Source organism: Blennius ocellaris (genome assembly GCF_963422515.1).
Source record: "Blennius ocellaris genome assembly, chromosome: 12".
NCBI classification, from domain to species: domain Eukaryota; kingdom Metazoa; phylum Chordata; class Actinopteri; order Blenniiformes; family Blenniidae; genus Blennius; species Blennius ocellaris.
In genome coordinates, this window is record NC_137661.1 from 11207229 (window position 1) to 11232592 (window position 25364).

The 25364-nt window shown below is 40.2% G+C and overlaps 1 protein-coding gene across 1 annotated transcript; it reads right to left on the reverse strand.

The window, feature by feature from the left end:
• Nucleotides 1-474: 474 nt before the first annotated feature.
• gtpbp3 (GTP binding protein 3, mitochondrial) lies at nt 475-25281 on the reverse strand. The gene is made up of 12 exons (XM_080506955.1): nt 25075-25281; nt 24130-24398; nt 23525-23615; nt 14160-14238; nt 13472-13591; nt 9744-9816; nt 8589-8732; nt 7019-7184; nt 3194-3318; nt 2688-2865; nt 1553-1788; nt 475-923 (listed from the first exon to the last, which is right to left on the reverse strand). The coding sequence occupies exons 1-12, from the start codon at nt 25137-25139 to the stop codon at nt 910-912; spliced, it is 1560 nt and encodes a 519-aa protein (XP_080363081.1). The 5' UTR covers nt 25140-25281; the 3' UTR covers nt 475-909.
• Between the last annotated feature and the right edge of the window lie 83 nt (nt 25282-25364).

A 25364-nucleotide genomic window follows, 5' to 3' on the forward strand; every position in this document is an offset into this window, starting at 1 on the left:
AGACGGCATCGCCTCCAAAAAACGTTGCTTTCCCACAGAGGGGAGTGGGGTCACTCTGACTTTCTCTACTTATTGTATGTCTTTTGCTTTTTAGCACACCTCGACTGAAAGTGCAGCTCGAAGAGCGAAAGGGCGAAATAAAAGCACACCTGTCAGCAGCTCGGTGGTATTGTGTTCAGTTTATAGTATCAAGGAGTCGTTCTCATTCACGGGTAGGGATGCTACTGTGTATAATAACCACGAATAAATCAACTAGGTCATTGAGTAATAAAGCAGCAAGAGGCACTTATGATGTCAGTTAGCAAATCATTTAATCAAGGAAACCAACCAACAGAGAAAAAAGGCAAACAGACAAAGAATTCTTCTCTATCTCCATATCCCATCGAGGATTACAGGCACACACTTTACAGAACCTATACAGGCAAATTAGATTCACCATTTAACTTAATAGGAATTCCTTTGGACAGTGGAAGGAATAAAAAAAAACACACAAAAAAACTAACACAGCCCAAATAGGATTTTCCGTGACTTTACAGAATACTGTGCCTTGTTTGAAAATTTTATTAAACATTCATAGTAGAAAATAATTATCCAAGAAAATAAAACTGAAGATGATTTTCTTTTGTCCGTCACAGGCGATGATGGGAGGAAGATGACTGCCATCTGTTGAGCAGCAGAAACCTGAAACAGACTCTTTGACTAACTGTGCCTGTATCCTGGACCGAGTGGGAAGGATGAGCTCACACCCAGCGGGACGTCGTATCCGGGGACATAAAGTGCAACGCAGAGCGGAAAAAAAAATCTACTTCTGATTGTATTATTGTCGTTTCAAGTGCAGATACCTTCACACTTTAGCAGCTCGCTCACGTTTATTTTATGCCTTTGGTTTGGTTTCCAGGTGAAGTCACATTAATGGTATGTACCTTTAAAAACAATAAAATAAAAAGGGAAGAACACATATCAGAGTGTAAGAGATCCTTCCCATTCCTACAGCACAGTGATCTAGAATCATTGCTTTCAAGGCAGCTGCAGTCTGTGTGCAATGACTGGACACATTCACATATCCCTGCTCCTCCCCACCACAGAACAAACATAATAATAATAATATGATTCCATTTTCCTGCATAACAAGTAAACATCCTTGACCTTGCAGTGGTATGCACTTTTATTATAAAACATCTTGGCTGCTACGCTGCAGCCCAGAAGGCCCATATTCGCCTATCAAAGGCGTCCCGCAAACTATTATTAGAGTCCGAGTCAAGAACTGCCAAACACATGTCCATTTCATTGGGCCTCTGAGGCACCTGCACATCAAGCTAAAAATATTTCGGTCGGATAAAAAGCTTTCGCATAGAAAACAAACATTTGTGTGCCAGGGGAATCGCAGTATTCCGCAGCCAAGAATGTGAACTTCATTCTTTTCAGCCTGGCACCGGGCCGAGGCGGCGCCCCGTTTGCCCCGTCCTCTCCACTGATACTGTGAGACGGCGGGAATGCAGACTTCCTGTGCGAGGGAGCGGCGATGCCACGGCCCTTGTGTTTTCACTCTTACTTATCTTTTTTCCAATGCAGAAGTCTTTGAAGATGATATCCAGGATCTCCTCTGCCCCAACCCGTCCGGTGATCCGGCCCAGGCTGGTGAGAGCGAGCCGGACGCCTTCGGCCGCCAGGGCCAGGTCCCGGTCCCGGTACCGCTGGTACTGAGCCAGGGACGCCGTGCACTGCTGCAGGTGGGCCCTGTGGCGGGCCTGGGTCAGCGTGGGGCCACCAGACAGAGGGTCACCACATCTATAGCAAAACGTTGAGCGTAAATGATGAACCACAGCATTGCTTCTCAATTTATATAAAAAATGTAAAATAAAACTAAAACAAGAACTTCAGCGTTAGTGATTACATTCATTCATCAAATTATATAATTAATATGTTGTATTATATACTGTACGGTATTATATAAAATACAACATCTTGCCCATGAGCTGGACAAACTTGTTTGTCAACTGGGTTTTTATGATCCCCTCACCAAAACTATCTTTTTCCTCTACAATTGTTTATGTAGGGCCAAATTGGGTTATTCTATGTTTATCAAAACATTCGCCTCACTGTATATTCATGACAAAAAAATTTATTTAAATGAAAAGTAAATTGTTTTCTCATAATATAGAAAGCAAAACTTCCAAATTTTAAAGATTTATTCTCAATATTTGGGTCATAAAAATCATACAAATATAATTTGCAGTATCGTAAAATGAATTATTTAATAGTAATATATCAATAGATCAGATGTTTTCCCTTATTTGTGAACTAAAGACGCAATCATGAAATAATGTTTAGAAGAAGAAGAACCTGCAAATTAAGTGTTATGAGATGAATGATGTCATTGGTGCAATGAGTAAAGAAATACAAGTAAATGGAATTGAACTGAACCTCTGAAGATTTTGTTCTCTTGAAAATCTCCTACGATCATTACCTCATTAAAAAAGAGTGTTAGAGTTTATGTTTAAGATCAGACGGTAGAAAGGCAAAGTTTCAACATCCATAAATATACATTTCGATGGCCTGTTTCGTGACAATGTCGGTATGAAATGGGCAAACGAACATAAATAAATACAGTATAATAGATAAAACAGTTTAAATGTGTAGATGCACCACTGTTACAGCAAACTAAATCAGCCCTAATAGGAGCTCACAGCGTCTGGACTCGGCTGTGCAGGACAGTGAGGAAACCCGCCAGTCCTTCATGAGTCTGACAGGAGACCAGACAGACGGGAGGGAGTCCAGCAGCGCCTCCGCTCAGCTCCTCGTTCAGCCTCCTTCTCTGCATCTCAGAGAGCAGATCCGCCTTGTTGAGAACCAGGAGACACTTGTCTGCAGGGCGTGGCGAGGAAACACATTGACGTCATTTTTAGAATTAAAATCTGACTTTACATCCTGTGACATCTTGGCCAGTAATACTAAAAAAGAAAGTGCAAGTAAGCATCAGCACATTGTAGTGTGAAGAAATAAATGACACATCTGAGCACGATAACCTTCAAAGTGACTGTCCAGTGAGTTTCGCTTTCTACACCGACAAGCACCGAAATTCACCTCAGAGTTGAGGAAAAAGAGGCCAATAAAAGTCATATGCTCCGCTTTATTCCGCTCGAGGTGCCATTAAAATGTAGCTTCTACGAGTTGTGGGTCTTTGACATCAAACCTGTATTGGGACGTTGCTGCAGCACAGTCCTGAGGTGCTCCTGCAGGGAGGCCACAGCGCCTCCTTCACCTGAAGGGAGGCGCACACAGTCCACCACCACCAGGGTCAGATCGGCCTGCTCCACCCTGGAGGACAGGAAGCAGCCTTCAGTTTGATTTGGGAAACGCTGAATTGAATGAAATTGTCAAAAATACTTTCATTAAAATGGCAAGTCTAATCCGGCATATTAGTTAACTGAGAGCGATAGTGGCACTTTGAGTGTACATTAACATGTACATAGCATTTGCAAGTATTGATTTGTAACCGTACATACAACCGTATTCTTTAAAGACAGAACAGCAAACATGATGAATAAAGTAAAACGCTGCCTGTGTTTTAAAGACGTTTCCGATTAAACAGCATCTGAATTTATTCTAGTGGAAGATCAATGAAAAGACGGACCTCAGCAGAATGAGCACAAGCGTGAATTACTGACCTGCGACCTGTTAAATAATGTCACACATCTGGTGTCGTGTAACAAATCAAAATAATTACTAGCACTTTCAGTAATAAAATCCATCATAAAACCAACTGCAGGAATTTTGGGAGAGGAATGTTTTAGCAGGATTCTCGTTCACAACATTGGATGCAGTATATGGTTTATCCTCGTCTTGTGGAAATATGAAGGTGAAAAAGCATCGAAAAAGTGATCGAAGCAGATGTTGCTCTCAAACCTCAATGCACTTTGAATTTTCCGGATTTGTCAGCTGCTTATGCCATAGATAATAATTCTTAATGCAATCAGAAAAGCACAGACTTTAACAAACTGGAAGGGACAGCTCCTCTGTAGCTTATAAACCACCATATTTGTGTTTGGGTTTTTTTTTATAGAATATTCCATCTGTGTGGCAGAACGAACTGTGCTCACAGAACAATTTCTTGAAGTTTGTCTGAGCCCACACAGTCGTTCCCATTATTAAATCTCCTTGGTTCTATTGATGAGGTGTCAGAGAGCCTGAAGATCACCAGCATTCAATATTGAAGTGTGACCGTGCATGTCGAGATGCCTCCTGATGCTCTATATCTATGACGTCATGTATCTTTAAATTGTTCACACATCTGAGAGAAATATTAGAATATTCCATTTGTGCACTTTACCATGTAGATACAGCTGAAAAAAAAAATGTTTATACAATAATGCTATAAATGGCGCAAAGGGAAATTGTCTGAGCAGGTAACCAGTGGTTGCATTGACATACAGCTGTCTTGCCATCATCTGACTGTGTGGAAGCAGCAGGCAGGTCAGAGGATGCTTGGACTCACCACGTCCTTCCTGTAGTGACCCAGGTCACGAGCCTCTGTCCTGCTCGCTGCACACAAAGTTTCCTATAGAACATAAACTGCCCACCCTTCCTAAAGAGCCACCAGGTCGGTCAAATAGCTCAAATTGTGCACAAATAACAACTCATTCTCAAAATGACATATTTTCATACCTTCCCTCCGAGTTCAAACTATTTTTTCACTTACGACCTTCTGACATTTCCACCCCAAATATGTGAAAGTGAAATTTTGGTTTCCCACTCAAAATGTGGACAGAGTCTCCAGAAGTATTCTGAGGTTTTGTTTTCACTGTGTTTTTTCCATTTGAAAGAGCAGATACATGCAACCAACATAAACGATAATAATCATAATACAAGTGTCCATATTTGATGGCCATGTAATCCGTAATCCGCCCGTCAGGTGCCTGTCCATGGAGATGTATGAAAATTAGAGTAGAGAGCGATTTATTCACATTACACCTCAAGCCCATTGTACATCTGATCAGTGAGCAGAAGAAAAACAACTAGATTTTCCCTGACAGCACCCTGAAAAACAGATATCTCCTTTCACTCCCAATTTGTTTTGTTCACAGTAACAGATAGTTACCACACATACTAATACTGGTAAGAATTTTAGAAAAACACAAAAGAAAGGCTTTAAAGTTTTGTCTCACTTGAAACAGAGCAAAGAGGACTATCCTGTGAATTTAGTGAACGTTAAAATATTTTCTCCTCTAATACCAACAAACTGAACTATATAGCCCTTTTAAGTTGATCTACTGACCTCTTCATTGTTTTTGTCGTGAAAACTGGCCATATTTTTGTATTTTCCTAATTTTCCCAACTGATTATCCATTTGAGTCCATCACAGGGTGAACATAGTCAATCACACTCACTGACAACTGTCTATGGGCAATTAAGAGATACTGAAAACATGTGCGTTCGAACTGTGAGAGGAAATCCACGCACACCTCTGCACATGCAAACTCCACGAAGAAAGGCACATGAGCGCCGGACACTACATCAGGGGGTCATAGAGCATTTTGAATCTGAGGGTGATTCAAAACGGTGATTCAAAACAGCGATTCAATGGTGTTGAGTAACGTTGATTTATTTTAAATTTGAAAAGTCCTGAGGATCAAACAAACCAGCACGAGCTGTTGGAACAGATTCTACACAACAGCCCCTGTCTTCATGTTTTACAGCCATCTACTTGCAATATCAGTGATTATTATGTTTCTTTTGGGTTGCTTGACTCAGACTTCCTTGGTTTTCTTTATATTGGGATTCTGGTAGTTTTAAAATATGTGTTTTGGGGTTTTTTTCCATTACATGTATTTGTTAGGCACTGTCCCAGTCTATACAACCATTTTAGCCATTACTTTGTTACTTTGCCCCAGGATGGCTTAAATAAAGTACTTGGACCATAGCTTTTTTTTTTTTTTTTTAAACTTCTGAAATAGCAATGCTCTCCAGAAAACAGGAGTTTAGTGTAACAGCAACCATTAAGAAATAAACTTGGGCTGATCTTGCAGACTGCTGGTCTCATGAGAAGATCATAAACAAGATGACAAGATCATAAACGACAGCAGCACTGCGGCGCTGCACATCCACAACCATTCCAAGATATGCTGAAAGTAACAAGTACAAAAGCTCACTGAAACTTAATTGACTGTAAGAGTCTTCTGAATTTCATTCAATCAAACATCTTCGGACACGTTACTTCTGAAAATAGTGAAGCTCCTGTGACTACATGGTGGAAAGTGTCATTTGAGTCTCATATGATTGTTTTCTCAATATATTTTTTGGGTTGATTACAAATATGCGTTATTGGTTTGACTTAATTCAACCAAGATTCAAATAAATACAAAAGCATTGCCTTTGTTTTTACTAAACAACGAAAACAACTACTTTCTCCTATAATTGATGGAAGCTTTAACCACAACAAAGTCAAATTTAATTAAAATTGTGACAGTGTAATTGTCTTATAGAAGTTGATATAATGTTTGCATAATGCAAGGTGTACATATATCTGCCTGTTTGTATATTCTAAAGCAGTGATGACCACTGCTACAAGCACGTCTATTCTTCAGTCGCGTAAACAGTAGCCATTGGATGGCCATCTGAAAAACATCTTAGTGGCAAATGCTCTTGAAGAAGGAAAGGTGGCTCTTCATTATGCAACCTCCTGACAGTGTTTGTCTCCATGTATTTTTAACCACGGCTCAGCATTACTATAAACTCTGGAGGTTACGCAGACATGACAAAAATGTAACATGAGGAAAAGAAATGACTTATTTCTTCCTTTCTTTGTCTCCAAGGACATATTCCACTGGCCACCAGGCTAATTTGTTTGTTAAAATTATACACGTGTTGGACAACAAAGCACTTGTCCACACATACCATTGTCCTCTAACCCGAAGTGAAACGTCCCTCAAACATCTTTTTTTTGTCCAGTTGTTGGTTGGATTTAAAAGACGATGGAAATAATCGACATTATGTTTTTATAAAGTATTGTTCCGTCTACCTTTCCCGGGCTCGACGTACTCCTTCCCGCTCCACCACGTCGGCGCTGTCTCTGAGGCCTGCTGTGTCGCTCAGGAGGACGGGGAAGCCACCGATGTCCAGCGCCGTCTCCACAACATCCCTGGTGGTCCCCGCAATGGGAGACACAATGGCCGCAGGTCTCTGGCCTGTATTAAAAATTTTAAAAATAATCGAAAAACAAAAGCCCATTTATTTATTTCTAATGAACACCAATTTTATTTATTTATTTATTTTTAATATAAAAACAGATCCACGATTACAGTTTTATCTGTTTCTGAACTGAAAATGATTTACACATCTGTGAGGGGCTCTTGGTCTCATGGTCGTTGTAAATCATATCAGACTGCAACTGAAGATTAAAGTTATTTCTCGATTAATCAATTGCCTCGTCAGCCCCTACAATAAAATTGTAATCATAATATTTTTGCTACTTTCTGCTAATTTTTCTTCAATATTACAGTTTGGGTTTTTTAGGGTACGAATGTGGGACTGGCTGGTGAATTTTGTTGGAAAGTCATGCTGTGAAGTCCTGTGTGGAAAATAGGGCATTTTCTGAAACGCTGCATAAAAGGGGTTGCGCCTAATAAATGTTCAGTTTATTACCCACGTAAATTAAGAAACTAGAAAACATGGTATATAGAACTAGAATGAGCTCATTAAAAATAATAACCCTAACCCTAAGTTATTTATTTCTATTATTAACCAACCCATAAAATGGGATCCATTATATTCATCATATCTGTTATCATCTTACATGATGATAACATTTAAAAGGTGTTTACATGAATATCAGCCCAACTACTTGACTATTTCTGCAAACTTAAATTTGCTGATTAAAATGCTGAGTAAAAATGACAGACTGAACAATATCAAGGATTTTTATGTAATAACAGCAACAAACTGGGACACTCCCACTATATTGTATGAATCTGTCCCCTTATATTCCAGGCCCAATAAAAGCACAGAGGCTGTACGCCCATGCTGTGTGTTACAGTGCAGTGCATCACACAGACTCATGAATGAGAAAGAATAACAGGATTATATTTGAAGTTTGACAAATGTGCCTATTATTCGGATGGGAAGTTCTCACAAACTCGTGCCAAGCCTCGTGTCTTGATGTGATCTAAATTACTCCAGGTAACAATACCCAAGACAAACACGCCCTGTCAATGTTGTAGGCCGACAGGGAATGTGAACACACAACTATGAACTAGAGTGATTTAGTATCGATCATTTAAACACAACAGAACCGTAGTGACAAACATGTTTATATACATTAATTTGCTTGTAATAAATCACAGCTTTAAATGATATTCATTACAGACAAGGTAATGACCAACATCAAGAGCTGAGCAGCAGTTAAAACAATGCAGAAGACACTGGATGAATGCTCTGAACTTTTATCTATCTTCCATGAAAATATAATATTTAAAAGTGGAAAGTTAAGTGTGAGCTGTGGTTTATTGCTAAAGTGGATATTACCGACTCCTCAGTCCAAATGCATTTCATCAATGTGACGTTTCTTCAAAGAAGTGTGTCGGTTCTCTTACACAGTGTGTTCAGGAGGCTACTTTTGCCTGCGTTGGTGTCTCCTGCGATGACCACCTGAATTCCACTGCGCAGTCTCTCGCCCCTTCTCTCGTCCCTCAGGTGTTGCGACATCTCCGCCTGCAGCTTATTCACCGACGTGTCCACTGTTTGTGGTTTCGCAAAGACAAAGTACAAAAAAAAAGAAGCAGGACATGACATGGGGTTCGTCTTGAACTTCACTTTCGTGGCCTTGTGAAAGGAATTTCATTCCTTTGAAGGAAAAAAACCAGTTCACCAGCGTCTGACACCGTTCGTCTGGACTAAATGTGGGTCATGGACGCGTCTCTTTCCGTGCAGGATGAGAGTTGAAAGAAACGGTTTTGACAACACAGCGTGTCAACAATGGAGAATTTTTCTTGGGGGCAAAACAATTTTATTTTCAGGTGAACACAGATGTAACTAACACACGTGAGTTCGTCACACTTTAGTTGACGTGTGACAACAGTTGAAACTATTTCATACCTGGCTTGCAGGTTAGATTAACATATGAAAGAATTCCTGCCAGGTCTGGTATTTTGGGAAACCAATCCATCACTATTTGCAGCAGCGGTGGCATGAGCCATCGTTTCCTGCCACCAAAAATAAACAATCTTTTTCTGGCTTTTTGTGTTGAACCTTCACAACAGTTGAGGCTTCTGAAGAGCTGTGGCAGTGCCAGACAGCTGGCGGCAGACTCTGGGGAGGCATCCCTTACAAACACACACACACACACACACAATGCACGCAACACACACACACACACAGGGTGAGCTTGGGAAAACCTCGATCCAGAAAACACTGTACGGCGTTGCTGACAGGACTACGTCTGTGATTGACATGAAAGATTGTCTTTGAAGGTAAGACTAATGCCCCCACTGTCCCAACAGGCCTTTTTGCCACACTTCCTAAGGAAATTGCCCTTTGAGTGGTTGGATGTTGACGGTTTCTCCCTGCAGCGCAGCAAACTAGCCGGTTGAAGATCCAAACAGGAAAGTCAGCCAGACTCTTCTCCCTTCAGAGAGAAACAGAGCTATCGGACCCCCCCAACCCCACCCCACCCCACACACATACAAAAGCCCACGGGATGACTGTCGTGTTGTTTGTGAGCTGAACAAAGGGTCAGAGTGCAGACATACCTTGGTTTAAGACCCCATCCTCGATAAGTTCATCCTCACTGAAGTCGATGAAGGCCTCCACATGCGCCAGACACTGTGAGACGAACAAAACAGAGAAGACCGCAAAGACACTGAGACAAGTACCAAATTAATAGTTTTCTTATATTCCTCAATTAACCCAGGAACCACCAACCAGGATTTTTTTTTTTTTTTAATCAAACAATGCCTGTATGGCTCATGTTGTTGTCAGTGTTGAGATGAAAATATTACTCCATTAGTAACACTAACTGATAGTTATAAATAAGTCATTGGAACTCCAGTGATGCTTTGAAAATTGCAAGCAAATTAAAAAATGTTGATTCTAAAATATATATAAATACCAAACTGTCAGATAAACAAGCCAGGTGTACCTGAAAACAAGTCTAAAACTGAAAAATACATTTTGAGTAAAGAAAAAACAAGGTTGTCAGGGGGAATGTCTGATTTTTGCAGCGCATACACTGTATTATTGTTTTTAAAGTTGAGTTTCTCAGAGCAAAGAAATCTGAGAAAAGGAAATGTAACTGTTCATAAATAGAAATACATATAAATGAGCACTTGAAGATATTGATTGTCAATTACAATTTCACAGAAAGAAATAAAGAACTGTTGTGTTAGTAAATCCCCCAGCAAGAGTCAAACACATACAGAATATATGACTGCAGCAATTAATCACAACAAAACTTAATTTGAACTTAAATTTGAACTTAATTTTTTCCGCATAAATAATTTATCATATCTCTCCGTCTCTCTCTAGCTAACACATAATATACATTTTTGAAACTTTACTCCCAAATTTTTGTGACTGGACAGAGGGAAAAGCACTTCAGTTTATCCACCAACAGTGCTGATCAGTATCTTGATGGACACTGCGGAACATAAACACAATAGTGGTATAGCCGCACAAAAACAGGAAGCATCAGACTCCCACACTTTAATCCACTGGAAAAGGTTGGAAGCCACTGGTTAAAAAAAATGTTGCATTGTTTGAGTCAAATGACAGTTTGACCCCTCACATCACAGGTGATCATAATGATCAGAGTTCTCCAAAATCGGGGCCAAAAATAACTATGTGTTTTTAACTACTTCTAGGAATTAAGCACATCACTTTCTCGGAGGAGAACATCTGGACTCAATCATTTCTGGTTCCACGATTTTTTTTTTTCCGCGCTCACTGAAAGTTCACAGTCGAGGACAAGCTTGGCTCGGATCCATGGAGTTGAAGCATTTATCTGCGGTCATTGACCCACCGTGGCAAACCGCCTCCACCAGACACAAAAGACAACCTGTCAGCATTCATTTAGGTGATAATAATAATAACAATAAGATATAACATCACACCTACCGTCATATCAGCTTGATGAGCATCCTGTAAGTAATTTCAAAACCCAATAATTGCCGTTATCACTTATTGATTTGTGTCGTGGCTGCAGTCTGGGTCTGGCTCCCCTTCAAAAGAGACCCTTGATATCAATAAGGTTTGTCTGGTTAAATAAAAGCTTGGAATTAAAAACTAATTAAAAAAAAAAGCATTTTTTTGACACAAGTGCACTGGATGCAGGCCGACTTGCCTGCATTAAGACACAAATGGGGCTTTGGTTGGCTGTGAACCACAAATCACCCAGTAAAAGTTCAACTGTATGAACATGTTGGAAGACTTGCTCAAATATCAGCTGAAGCTAAATACACGTGACTGTAGGTCTGCCCTATACGGAGCAAAACACATTAAATCAAAGTGTCATTAGCTCTAATGTGAGTCTTACTGAGCTGCAGGATCTTTTTGTGTCTAATTTTTCATCGTCCGAGGAGCGACTCATCCGTCTGCTGCCTATTTATATATACACAATACAGGATATACATTGCAGATAAGGAAAACAATACTGCCGCACAGAATAAATCAACGTCTTGATTGTGTGACTGTGGAACCTGCCGGACGCACCACAGCTGCGGTGTGTGTGACGTGGAGGAACAGCAGCTAAATATATATATATATATATATATATATATAACTCACAAAAATACTTTATGCAGAGACAAGAGAATCACCACATTCCACAGTTAAAGGGCTCGAGTAGGGATCTAGAACAAACACATGGCAGCAGGTATCTCATCCCGGTGGAAATCCTATGAAAGTGGTGCCCCATTTTTAAGAACATTTGCAGGATGAGCCCAGGATGCCGGTTAATCCCATGAAAATCATCTCTGCTAATATCAAACAGCTTTTCCCCTTCTGTTTTGAGCTTCTTGTACGACTAGGTACTGACTATCAGGTGTCTGATTAGCAAGAGGGCAACTTCAAGCTGTTATTCAATATTTCCTCATCATGTCTGCTTTGAGGAACTGTAGGCAGGACAATATGGCCAGTGGCTCTCTGATCACACAATCTGCAGTAGACTGCAGGCAGCCAACCAACCTCTCACATGGCTGCCAGAAGGTCTCCAAAGATTGTCCTACACTATCGCAACGGTTTGGAGAGAATATTGGGAGGTTTTACCCACTGCTGCACCAACAGTCACGTATGAAGGTGAAAGAAATGGGATGATGTAGAGAAACAAATCCCTCACTGGAGACATGAGGCCACCTGTCTTTTGAGGGAAATCCCAATGCAGAGATATTGAGTTTCAATTCTGCTTCAAGTGGCAAATCAAGGTCTCCACAATCTGCAACTGAACATTATCCTCCAAGATAACACTGATCAGTAAATATGAGTCACTACTGCAAGAAGTTGGGGCTGGAGGGGATGAAAAGTCTTGATCTCAACACCTTGCAGTGCTGTTCCTGTCTGAAGGACCAACATCAGCATCAAACGAGGAGGCGATCCCAGGCTGTTGTGTCTGTGTGCGTTATTTTGCACATGACATTGAGGCTATTGTTTGTTAAATTAATAAACTCTTCAATTGCCAACATGTCTTGTTTCTTCAGAGTTCAACTGTCCCATCCATCAAACACAAAACATAAAAAGGTGTTAAGCACTGGCGGAGAAGGTGTAGAAAAGTTTTGATGGGGGCCATCCACCATACAACAAATAATTAATCAAACCAAACACACATTTCCCAACTGTTTTGTGTGGTTTCATTCAAATTCATCAGGTCATAAACCAAAATGCAAGTTAAAACCAGAATTGGCCATTAAGCAAAGTGCAATTAACAGCAGAATTATTCAAAAATAATTGCTTCCACTTCCAGAAGGGAAATAATGCTTTGATTTCCACTTTTCTTGGATATATTTAAAAAACAAACAAACACATGAATGTATTCTCGTACCACACTCACAGCCAGAGCTGGACAGAAAAAAACATTCACAACACAAACTGGAGCCACATGAAAACAGGAAACTTCAGGTTCCTACAACTGAATCCAGAAGCAGTGTGTTTCAACAACAGCTGTGGATACACACTAAAACAAAAGCATTGTTTGGGTGTGAAAATGACTGAGACATGACCTACGGCACAAAACCCAATTTTAATATTTCCTTTTCATAACTTATCTCGAGTCAAATGCAAATATACACTTGTGACGTTTTGTAAAGACCAAACTAAATACAATATGTAGAATAATTACCCTGAAATATGCAAATTGTGCTATATCCATATATTACATGCATATATTATATATAATATTGTGCTAGTTTTAATCATCTGAATACCTACAGTTGTGTTTGTCCAACAAGGCTGTCAGTATTACCAGTCTGTGTAATTCTAGAACACATACTCGCTTCAGCCTGTTGCTCCAGTCCTGATAAAGGCGTCCTAAATCTCCGGACATCTGCCGAAGGGCCTGTCTCCTCTGGGCTTCTGTCTCAGCGTGGATCAGATCCCCAAGTCCTTCAACCTTCAGATGGAAGGACATGGAACATTAGAGAATCTGTTCTCATCATCCTTTTATTTTTAGAGGCATAATCATGATTGAAAAAAGAAAAAAAAAACAAGTTGACAATAATAAACAATTGCAATTAAATTAAAACACACCTTTTTTTTTTTTTTTAGAACTTATTTCGAGTAGCTACAAGAAAGACATCAAAACAATAAAATAGTGCATATAATAATAATGATTCCATTTGTAAAAAAAATACACAACAATTGTGCTGTTTTTCCTAGTGGACCCCAAAAGCAACGAAAAACAAAAATAAAAATAGAAGACAGTACAGTTTATCTATCTAATCACATTAATTAATGGGATAAAAAAAATAAGTTTTTTTTTAGTCAGGAATTATTTTGGAGCCCTCTTGTTATGTTGAGCGTTTGTTTTATTGATTAAGCAATTCTCTTTTGTTTATCTATTCATCGATAAAATTCAATCAGTAGTTACATTTCATTAACAGAAAAAAAAGCTACTGAGGTATTTGTTTAATGCTCAGGGAACGCCTTTGATTTTGCAGTACACGTCCGTCGCCACTTGCCTCGGTTAAGTCTAATTTTCCAGCCTGAAAGGCTCTCCGAGTGAACTCCCCGGCTTCAGCAGGCCTCATGCCAGACAGGCTTCCTGCAAAACACACACACAAACACAAACATGTGGAAATGCACGTGGCACAACGTAGGCATTCGTACACACACACACACACACACACACACACACACACACACACACACACACACACACACACACACACACACACACACACACACACACACACACACACACACACACACACACACACACACACACACACACACACACACACACACACACACACACACACACACACGCAATCAGGCAAGGATCAGTGTTTCACTCAGAGTTTACTTGAACTGAAAAGCAGAAACAACTGCAGGTTATAAAGGTTGTGTGTTCGTTGTGTGTTCGTTGTCTGCTCAACCAATGTTCAACCATCATCGGCGAAGATGACAGAACACAAAAATCATTTAGCAGACAGGGGTCAGAATATATATTTTCTTTATTTTCAGATTTGATCTTCTCACAAACATTTTACCAGATGTTCTGTCTTTTTTTGAAAAACAACTATAAATATTCATAGATGTCTTGTACAGTGTCGTAACGGCCAATTATTTTACTATTTAAATTATGGCTATTAACAGTTAAAAATCGTTACAATGTTGTAAAAGGTGACACCTTTTTTCACCAACATTTCTGCTTTATGCAAGACTGCCCTCTAGGAGGGCAATAAGTGAAATGCAGTCCAAACACTTGCCGTCAATCAAAGGAGGATTGCCATGCTTGTCCATCTGAATATTCTAAGTATCTCAGAAAAAGGAATGCATGTGTCACTTTTCTCTTTTAAGTCACAGTGACGGATAGCCACATGACTCAACCAGATGCGGTTTTGTAAAATGTGGTTAAAGGGATTGGAAGCTATGAATATACACACAAACTAAACGCACCCTGCAAACTGATGGTGCATGACATGATGTATGTGATATGGCTGTAGTGTGCCTGTGAGTCTTTCCCTTTCCTCGTCTCTCCCGAGGTGCCGCTAACTTCTTAATCCTCCCGTCAGTAACTGATTGGTGCAGCGTTATGCTCATCAAGTCACAGTGAATAAAAGTAAACATGGAGGGGGTAGATGCCACTCGAGGCCCATTCTGCAGCTTGCAGACTGTGTGGGCTGTTAACTGCTGGAGTCAGGAGCTCATATCTTTTCATGGAGTGAATTTGATGATCCTCTTTTAGTTTGGGATTCAGTTTTGGTTTGAATTTAAAGTCAATATTGTCAGTTTTCCTACTCCAGCGGCTTATCCTGTTTCTTATGAAGTCGGTGTCAGGAAGTATTTAGCTGTTATTAATAATACGACAAATCTTTGCTCCTGTACTTTCTGGAGTATTTATTCTGCAACATCTTTTTACATCTATTAACACACATATCAAGAACTTTCATGTCCTTACAATTTCACAACTCAGGTGTCATTTTAGGTTGGATTTCAGTTTTCAGTTTTAGAATTTCAATGCAATGTTTTACTATTGCTTTTTTTTCATCTGACTATCTATCTATCTATCTATGACTTCACGAGTCAATTCAGAGCAGTGCATACATCCTTCATGAATTGTCTTAATTGACAAAAGCCTTCAATGCCCAGCAAATAAAAAAGTAGCTAGTAAAAATACTCAATGAAAAGCTGTTTACACACGTTGGTTATAAAAGATATGTACTTCTTCACATTCACTACAAGAAATAACTTTAATTAAAGGGTCTTTATTACATTTCTTTTTTTTCCCCCTCCACATACAGAAAGTATATTTTTACTTGACGGTGTTAAAGCAGGTTTGTTTGTCATACTGCATCACACCTTATTAAATCATTGCACACTAAAATTAACATCTCTTTGTTACCTAGAACAGTGTTTTTCAACCTTTTTTGAGCCAAGGCACAGTTTTATCTTTGGAAAAATCTGGAGGCACACCACCACCTGAAAATGGTAACATTTTAAACTCAGTAGCCTATATTAACAATATGTGTATAAATGTGAATAATGAAGCAGAGGGAAGCTGAAAATATCTCCCAAAGGCATCAAATTACAGATGAGACACTCCCATGATGTCAAACAAAATTGGGTTTTATTTACATATTTAATTCACAGAAAACAAACAACAGGCTCCCAGAAAATGGCGTCTCTGGTTCACCATTGCGAAGCTCTTCTCTTCTTCTGTTGTTTTGCTTTCTTCGCTTGTCTTCTGCTCACAAACTTCTTTCCTTGTCCCAAATCTGAAAAACAAAATGTGTTTTGTGTTAAACAATGCTGGTTAAACAGCCTATCAACCAAGGTTATTGCAGCTCTCTCATTAACTAGATATAAAATAAAGCCCATCCAACCGATCCAGTCATTTTTCAATGATGAATAACAGCTTGTCTTGTCATTGAGGGGCTTACTTGGATTATTGTTGGGCTGGTTCTTTTCCGTCGGGTTGGAGGAGCAGTCAGAAGTTGTGACCTTTGTCTCCTCTTTATTAGGTTGTGGTGAGCTTTAATAAGCAAGAAGGAAAATTGTTAGTTTCAGTTCAGTTAGTCTTTTTTCTTAAAATACTAAAACTCCTCAGAGCGGTAGAGTTTGGACAAATACCTGTTGACAGAGGCTGAAGGTTGTTGTGAGACATCTTGTGCTGGGGCCTGGTCCTTCTTGTCCAGGTCAGACGGACTGTATTTGGACCAATATTTGCATCCGGGCCAGGTGATGCTGGCAAATAGTGGCTCAATATAGTCATATTCATACGAACTGCAACTGTCGCACTCCTCCATGGGTTTGCTGTAAGATTTCACATTGGAATATTAACAATCATTACACTGAACAGCTTGTAAAACCACAATGATGTTGAATATTTGTAACACTTAGCAGCTATTGTATTGGTCTGTTTGTTTAAAAAGACTCAAAATCATCAGAGATAAAGTTTGGACAAAATACCTGTTGACAGTCTCTGCAATGGCCAACTCCTCCAGGTGCTTTCCATTGGTTGAAGTCTTTTCTTCACTGAAGGTGATGCTGGAGAAAAGAGGCTGAACATACTCATATTCGTAAGAGCTGCAATTGTCGCACTCCACCACATGGTTGCTGTTGGACCTGGTGATGCTGGCAAGAAGTGGCTCAATATATTCTTCTTCCTCAGAGCTGCAATCATCAGATAGATAAACATTACAGGTCATTACACTCAACAGCTTGCAAAAGCACAATGATGTTAAATATGTGTAACACTTAGCATCCAACTCATCATTGGGTCTGTTTTAAAAGACCAAATCACCAGAAAAAGGAAGTTGTGACAAATACCTGTTGACAGTCTCTGCAATGGCCAACTCCTCCAGGTGCTTTTCGTTGGTTGAAGACTTTTCTTCAGTTAAGGTGATGCTGGCGAAAAGTGGCTGAATATATTCCTCTTCCTCAGAGCTGCAATCATCACACTCCACCACATGGTTGCTGTAAGAGTTCACAGTGGAAGATAAACAATCATTACACAGCTTGCAAAAGCACAATGATGTTAAGTATGTGTAACATTGAGCAGTTATTTCATTTGGTGGTGTGTTTAAAAAGACTCAAAATCATCAGAGATAAAGTTTGGACAAAATACCTGTTGACAGTCTCTGCATGGTCCAACTCCTCCAGGTGCTTTCCATTGGTTGAAGTCTTTTCTTCACTGAAGGTGATGCTGGAGAAAAGAGGCTGGACATACTCATATTCGTAAGAGCTGCAATTGTCGCACTCCACCACATGGTTGCTGTTGGACCTGGTGATGCTGGCAAGAAGTGGCTCAATAGATTCTTCTTCCTCAGAGCTGCAATCATCAGATAGATAAACATTACAGGTCATTACACTCAACAGCTTGCAAAAGCACAATGATGTTAAATATGTGTAACACTTAGCATCCAACTCATCATTGGGTCTGTTTTAAAAGACCAAATCATCAGAAAAAGGAAGTTGTGACAAATACCCGTTGACAGTCTCTGCAAGGTCCAACTCCTCCAGGTGCTTTTCGTTGGTTGAAGACTTTTCTTCAGTTAAGGTGATGCTGGAAAAAAGTGGCTGAATATATTCATCTTCCTCAGAGCTGCAATCATCACACTCCACCACGTGTTTGCTGCAAGAGTTCACAATGGAAGATAAACAACCATTACACACAACAGCTTGCAAAAGCACAATTATGTTAAATATTTGTAACACTTAGCATCTATTGTATTGATCTGTTTGTTTAAAAAGACTCAAAATCATCATAGACGACGAGAGGACAAATACCTGTTGACAGACTCTGCGAGGTCCAACTCCTCCAGGTGCTTTTCTTCAGGTGAATCCTTCACTTCTGAAAAGAAATCTTCTTGCACCGAGGGAAACCCATGGCTTGTTCTTTCCTTGCCATTTGCCACCTCTTCATGCATGTCCTTCAGCTCTTTTTCCATAGCACTGATTTTCTCCTGGCGGTCATTCAGATTTTTGAAGAACATCGCTGCAACTCCCATCACCTCTGCCGCGAGGGACTGTCTGTTAATTGTGGGAGCGCCACAAATGTACTGTAAAACACAAGCAAAGACCATCATTAGACCTGCTCAATTACATTTTTGCCTCAGTTACCTTAGAAAACGTTATTGTGGTCTTCAATCTTCCTCTCATTTCATTTACATCCAAAATTACGTGGTTCTACTAGAAATACTTGTATTTAACAACAACTTACATTCAAAATCTGGACCACTCCGTGAAGCACATTCCCCTCTCCGGTCTCCATCTCTGGAAGCTGTGGTGGTACCGTCAAGTTGTTCATTGTGTTGTCACGACAATCTGCAGCAAATATTTGGAATAATATATTGTCAATTTTTCACAGAAAATTGACAATTGGTAAGGTCACCAAATGTACTTTTTTGCATTCAACTCACAGTTTTGACGGAAATAGAGAATGTTGTCTGCAATCAAATCCTTGAGAAGAATCTCGCAGTGGATGAAGTCTCTCAGAGAATCGCTGTCGCGTGTGTCACAATCGCTGGAGGGTGAAGAACTGGAAATCGAACTGGAACCTGGAGAGAAAGTAGTGACTGCCAACGCTGAACGAAGCTGATCCGGACTGAAAGGAAAAGGCCGAATGCTGTCTGTCTATATGCTGTATGTCCTTTGATGTGTCCTTTGATGGGCCTCAAGGGGCATGGCCTCGTGGGGGATGGGCCTCGTGGGGGAGGAGCCTCATGGAGGATATCAAAGGACCTTTTATCATTTTGATCTTCTTCAGTGTTTTAAAGATCCATTTATGACACATCAAAGGACAGACAGCATATAGACAGACAGCATTCGGCCTTTTCCTTTCAGTCCGGATCAGCTTCGTTCAGCGTTGGCAGTCACTACTTTCTCTCCAGGTTCCAGTTCGATTTCCAGTTCTTCACCCTCCAGCGATTGTGACACACGCGACAGCGATTCTCTGAGAGACTTCATCCACTGCGAGATTCTTCTCAAGGATTTGATTGCAGACAACATTCTCTATTTCCGTCAAAACTGTGAGTTGAATGCAAAAAAGTACATTTGGTGACCTTACCAATTGTCAATTTTCTGTGAAAAATTGACAATATATTATTCCAAATATTTGCTGCAGATTGTCGTGACAACACAATGAACAACTTGACGGTACCACCACAGCTTCCAGAGATGGAGACCGGAGAGGGGAATGTGCTTCACGGAGTGGTCCAGATTTTGAATGTAAGTTGTTGTTAAATACAAGTATTTCTAGTAGAACCACGTAATTTTGGATGTAAATGAAATGAGAGGAAGATTGAAGACCACAATAACGTTTTCTAAGGTAACTGAGGCAAAAATGTAATTGAGCAGGTCTAATGATGGTCTTTGCTTGTGTTTTACAGTACATTTGTGGCGCTCCCACAATTAACAGACAGTCCCTCGCGGCAGAGGTGATGGGAGTTGCAGCGATGTTCTTCAAAAATCTGAATGACCGCCAGGAGAAAATCAGTGCTATGGAAAAAGAGCTGAAGGACATGCATGAAGAGGTGGCAAATGGCAAGGAAAGAACAAGCCATGGGTTTCCCTCGGTGCAAGAAGATTTCTTTTCAGAAGTGAAGGATTCACCTGAAGAAAAGCACCTGGAGGAGTTGGACCTCGCAGAGTCTGTCAACAGGTATTTGTCCTCTCGTCGTCTATGATGATTTTGAGTCTTTTTAAACAAACAGATCAATACAATAGATGCTAAGTGTTACAAATATTTAACATAATTGTGCTTTTGCAAGCTGTTGTGTGTAATGGTTGTTTATCTTCCATTGTGAACTCTTGCAGCAAACACGTGGTGGAGTGTGATGATTGCAGCTCTGAGGAAGATGAATATATTCAGCCACTTTTTTCCAGCATCACCTTAACTGAAGAAAAGTCTTCAACCAACGAAAAGCACCTGGAGGAGTTGGACCTTGCAGAGACTGTCAACGGGTATTTGTCACAACTTCCTTTTTCTGATGATTTGGTCTTTTAAAACAGACCCAATGATGAGTTGGATGCTAAGTGTTACACATATTTAACATCATTGTGCTTTTGCAAGCTGTTGAGTGTAATGACCTGTAATGTTTATCTATCTGATGATTGCAGCTCTGAGGAAGAAGAATATATTGAGCCACTTCTTGCCAGCATCACCAGGTCCAACAGCAACCATGTGGTGGAGTGCGACAATTGCAGCTCTTACGAATATGAGTATGTCCAGCCTCTTTTCTCCAGCATCACCTTCAGTGAAGAAAATACTTCAACCAATGGAAAGCACCTGGAGGAGTTGGACCATGCAGAGACTGTCAACAGGTATTTTGTCCAAACTTTATCTCTGATGATTTTGAGTCTTTTTAAACACACAACCAAATGAAATAACTGCTCAATGTTACACATACTTAACATCATTGTGCTTTTGCAAGCTGTGTAATGATTGTTTATCTTCCACTGTGAACTCTTACAGCAACCATGTGGTGGAGTGTGATGATTGCAGCTCTGAGGAAGAGGAATATATTCAGCCACTTTTCGCCAGCATCACCTTAACTGAAGAAAAGTCTTCAACCAACGAAAAGCACCTGGAGGAGTTGGCCATTGCAGAGACTGTCAACAGGTATTTGTCACAACTTCCTTTTTCTGGTGATTTGGTCTTTTAAAACAGACCCAATGATGAGTTGGATGCTAAGTGTTACACATATTTAACATCATTGTGCTTTTGCAAGCTGTTGAGTGTAATGACCTGTAATGTTTATCTATCTGATGATTGCAGCTCTGAGGAAGAAGAATATATTGAGCCACTTCTTGCCAGCATCACCAGGTCCAACAGCAACCATGTGGTGGAGTGCGACAATTGCAGCTCTTACGAATATGAGTATGTTCAGCCTCTTTTCTCCAGCATCACCTTCAGTGAAGAAAAGACTTCAACCAATGGAAAGCACCTGGAGGAGTTGGCCATTGCAGAGACTGTCAACAGGTATTTTGTCCAAACTTTATCTCTGATGATTTTGAGTCTTTTTAAACAAACAGACCAATACAATAGCTGCTAAGTGTTACAAATATTCAACATCATTGTGGTTTTACAAGCTGTTCAGTGTAATGATTGTTAATATTCCAATGTGAAATCTTACAGCAAACCCATGGAGGAGTGCGACAGTTGCAGTTCGTATGAATATGACTATATTGAGCCACTATTTGCCAGCATCACCTGGCCCGGATGCAAATATTGGTCCAAATACAGTCCGTCTGACCTGGACAAGAAGGACCAGGCCCCAGCACAAGATGTCTCACAACAACCTTCAGCCTCTGTCAACAGGTATTTGTCCAAAATCTACCGCTCTGAGGAGTTTTAGTATTTTAAGAAAAAAGATTAACTGAACTGAAACTAACAATTTTCCTTCTTGCTTATTAAAGCTCACCACAACCTAATAAAGAGGAGACAAAGGTCACAACTTCTGACTGCTCCTCCAACCTGACGGAAAAGAACCAGCCCAACAATAATCCAAGTAAGCCCCTCAATGACAAGACAAGCTGTTATTCATCATTGAAAAATGACTGGATCGGTTGGATGGGCTTTATTTTATATCTAGTTAATTAGAGAGCTGCAATAACCTTGGTTGATAGGCTGTTTAAGCAGCATTGTTTAACACAAAACACATTTTGTTTTTCAGATTTGGGACAAGGAAAGAAGTTTGTGAGCAGAAGACAAGCGAAGAAAGCAAAACAACAGAAGAAGAGAAGAGCTTCGCAATGGTGAACCAGAGACGCCATTTTCTGGGAGCCTGTTGTTTGTTTTCTGTGAATTAAATATGTAAATAAAACCCAATTTTGTTTGACATCATGGGAGTGTCTCATCTGTAATTTGATGCCTTTGGGAGATATTTTCAGCTTCCCTCTGCTTCATTATTCACATTTATACACATTTTGACCCGGGGGGGGGGGGGGGGTGAACGTGTTTAACAGCCACACCACAGTAAGAGTCGCATCACATTTGAAACACACACAACAGATATAATCCAGTGTAGCTGCTGATAAACAACCTCCAGTGTAAAAAAAACAAAGCTTTTTTCTTAGTTCATAAGTCAGTGTATTTTCAGAGTTCTTTAAATCTTACGGACAAGCAGGTTTGAAGCAGCGTCAATTTCAACTCATCAAGCTGTGAAGATTTTAACGAAAGGAGCATGAATTCCTGGTTGTGGAACCAGTGGCAAAGAGGGACTGTTGGGGGGGAAATAAACCCCAGTTAGAGTCCTGGTGTTCACAGAGGCAAGGTCCAGAGCCCCTGGGTGTGTTTCTCTAGGACAGTGTTTTTCAACCTTTTGAGCCAAGGCACACTTTTGTCTTTGGAAAAATCTCGAGGCACACCACCACCCGAAGAGTATAAAATTTTAAACTCTGTAGCCTATATTAAAAATATAAAGTCATTCTCATCAAAGTTTGATCAACAGGAATCAAATAAATACAGAAAAAAAGGTATTTTCCTATTTCTTTTTTTAATTTTTACTCACTCAGTGTGAAACCTGGGCCTGATGGATGAACACAGAGCTGATATCTGGTTAACATTCTTCCTTTTCAAAAACTTCTCTATCACTGTCACTGACACAGTACTTTGATACAAGATGGCAGCAGCCGCAGGTGGTGGTGATTAACGAGACTGACGTCTGTCAGTTTCCATTTCACAGAGCAGTTCTTCCGCGGCGTTCGACACAGTATTTATTAATTGTTACTCTGCACACTGCTCTCACAGCTGCTGTGACAGCGGCTGTGGGAGCAAATGTCTTTTAGAAAAAAATGTGAAATTGGATAATTTCCCACGGCACACCTGACTATAGCTCGCAGAACACCAGTGTGCCGCGGCACAGTGGTTGAAAATCACTGACCTAGAGCCTGCAGGACCGCAGTAATAACAGCAGCACCGCCGTGGATGTGGAACTCCACACTGTCTTCTCCAGTGAAACTATGAGGAGCTGAGGTGTGAACAAAAGTGAAAAAAACATTATCAAGAAGCATTATTGCAGCATTAAGTCCCTAATGTGATGACCAATAACATGACTAAGAGAACAACTTCACAAGATTTTATGTAAGAGCAATAATCAATTAATATATACTCAGTCACAGTGTCAGTTTAGACCAGTGGTTCCCAAATCTATATTTTTTTTCTATAACCCCGCCAAGATTGCCTGTGAAAGGAGGATAAAAAGCCTCCTTGTATCCTCTTGCGGTGCACTCAAAGGTCGAGAAGACCCTGAACCATAGGTTGAGAACCACAGATCTAAATTAGTATAGCTGTTACTGGTTAATGTTCATCAAGTTGTGCCACAAAATACAATTGAGACTAGTAAATATGATCATTCTTATCTAATTTATTCCCAGTAACGGTGCATAATTCTGTGTGCTGGTGTGTTTACATCACCCAATGGACCTCCACAAAGACAGTACACATATTTTTTTTTAATAAAATTAACAAGTGTGTGAAAATACCTGGGAACCACAGTACGAGTCCGCGATCCAGCACTTCTTTTGAACGTGGGTCTGTGATGCTGCGTAACAGAGCAGTGCGTGGAGGAGGCAGGCGGCACGTGAGACCAGCCATGCACCCGAGAGCTGAAGCTGCAGCAGGACCACTGACACGCACCACGGCTACACCACACCTCCCGTGGCCAGATGACAATGCAAAGATGGTGTCGGCATCAAACAGTCCTGATGGGGCTTCATCGCAAGTCGACAGGACTCTGGAGAGTGGAATTCCTCTGAAGGAGATGGAAAAAGGGGAAAGTGAGGTTAACGTTCTGAGATAAAGTATGTGGAATAATTCACTTTTTTTCAAGTATAGCCTACAATGTATCACACGAATTTGGAACATCAGAAAAGATGCAGAAAAACATAAATATGTATTATTATTATTATTATTATTATTATCATCATCCATCCCTCTTTTATTATCCTTAATCCTGTGCAGGGTACAAAATGGACATGTCTACACACAACTACAACCACTCCTATTCACATCTAAGGCAAATTAGGGTCACCAATTAACCTCAAGTGGACCCGAAGAGGAAATTGAGAAAATATGCCCACACAGAACCTGCATTTGTACCCACGATATTCTCACTGTGAGGCGATAGCACTAACCATAACAATAATCATCATTATTGATAACAGCATCAACGTCTTTTATAAATAGGTCAGACAATGAGTCTCTAAATATGTATGTAAACCTAAAAACATATTACAAGGTCGGACTACAAGATGGTGAGTTTTCTCTGCACTCAAGTTAGATTTAACTTAGAATAACACAATAATTCAGACATAGATTTGGTATGCTCACTTAACTTTGCTGTGCAGACACACACGAAGGAGCGCAAACGGTCAAATCTGACTCTCGATCATGTGGATAAAGAAAGAAATAAAACACATCCAACAAACCTTGTCCTCAGTTTGTGGACAGCAGTTCTCCACAATCCTCGATAAATGCTTGAAAGTGGCAGCATTTTTATAAGACTGACATTGTTACACTTTATCTGATCTTGAAATAATCCATGTAACTACATTCCACACTGTCAGTGTTGTTTCTATAGAAAATGTAAACGTTAATCTTTGTGAATTATCCAATGATTTGTAGAATTATTGTTAATGAACTAACCCAAACTGCCTTTCTGTGTACCAGCAGCAGCAGGAGACAGTCGCGGCTCCCTCTGCCCATTCTGATTGGTTAC

What these genes read in the sequence shown, in the direction of transcription:
- gtpbp3 (XM_080506955.1), bottom strand. Translation starts at nt 25,139, where the DNA reads ATGCTGCCACTTTCAAGCATTTATCGAGGATTGTGGAGAACTGCTGTC. An exon ending in GTCCACAAACTGAGGACAAG is followed by an intron (nt 24,399 to 25,074) that starts GTTTGTTGGATG and finishes CATCTCCTTCAG; the next exon opens with AGGAATTCCACTCTCCAGAG. An exon ending in ACTCGTACTGTGGTTCCCAG is followed by an intron (nt 23,616 to 24,129) that starts GTATTTTCACAC and finishes TTCACACCTCAG; the next exon opens with CTCCTCATAGTTTCACTGGA.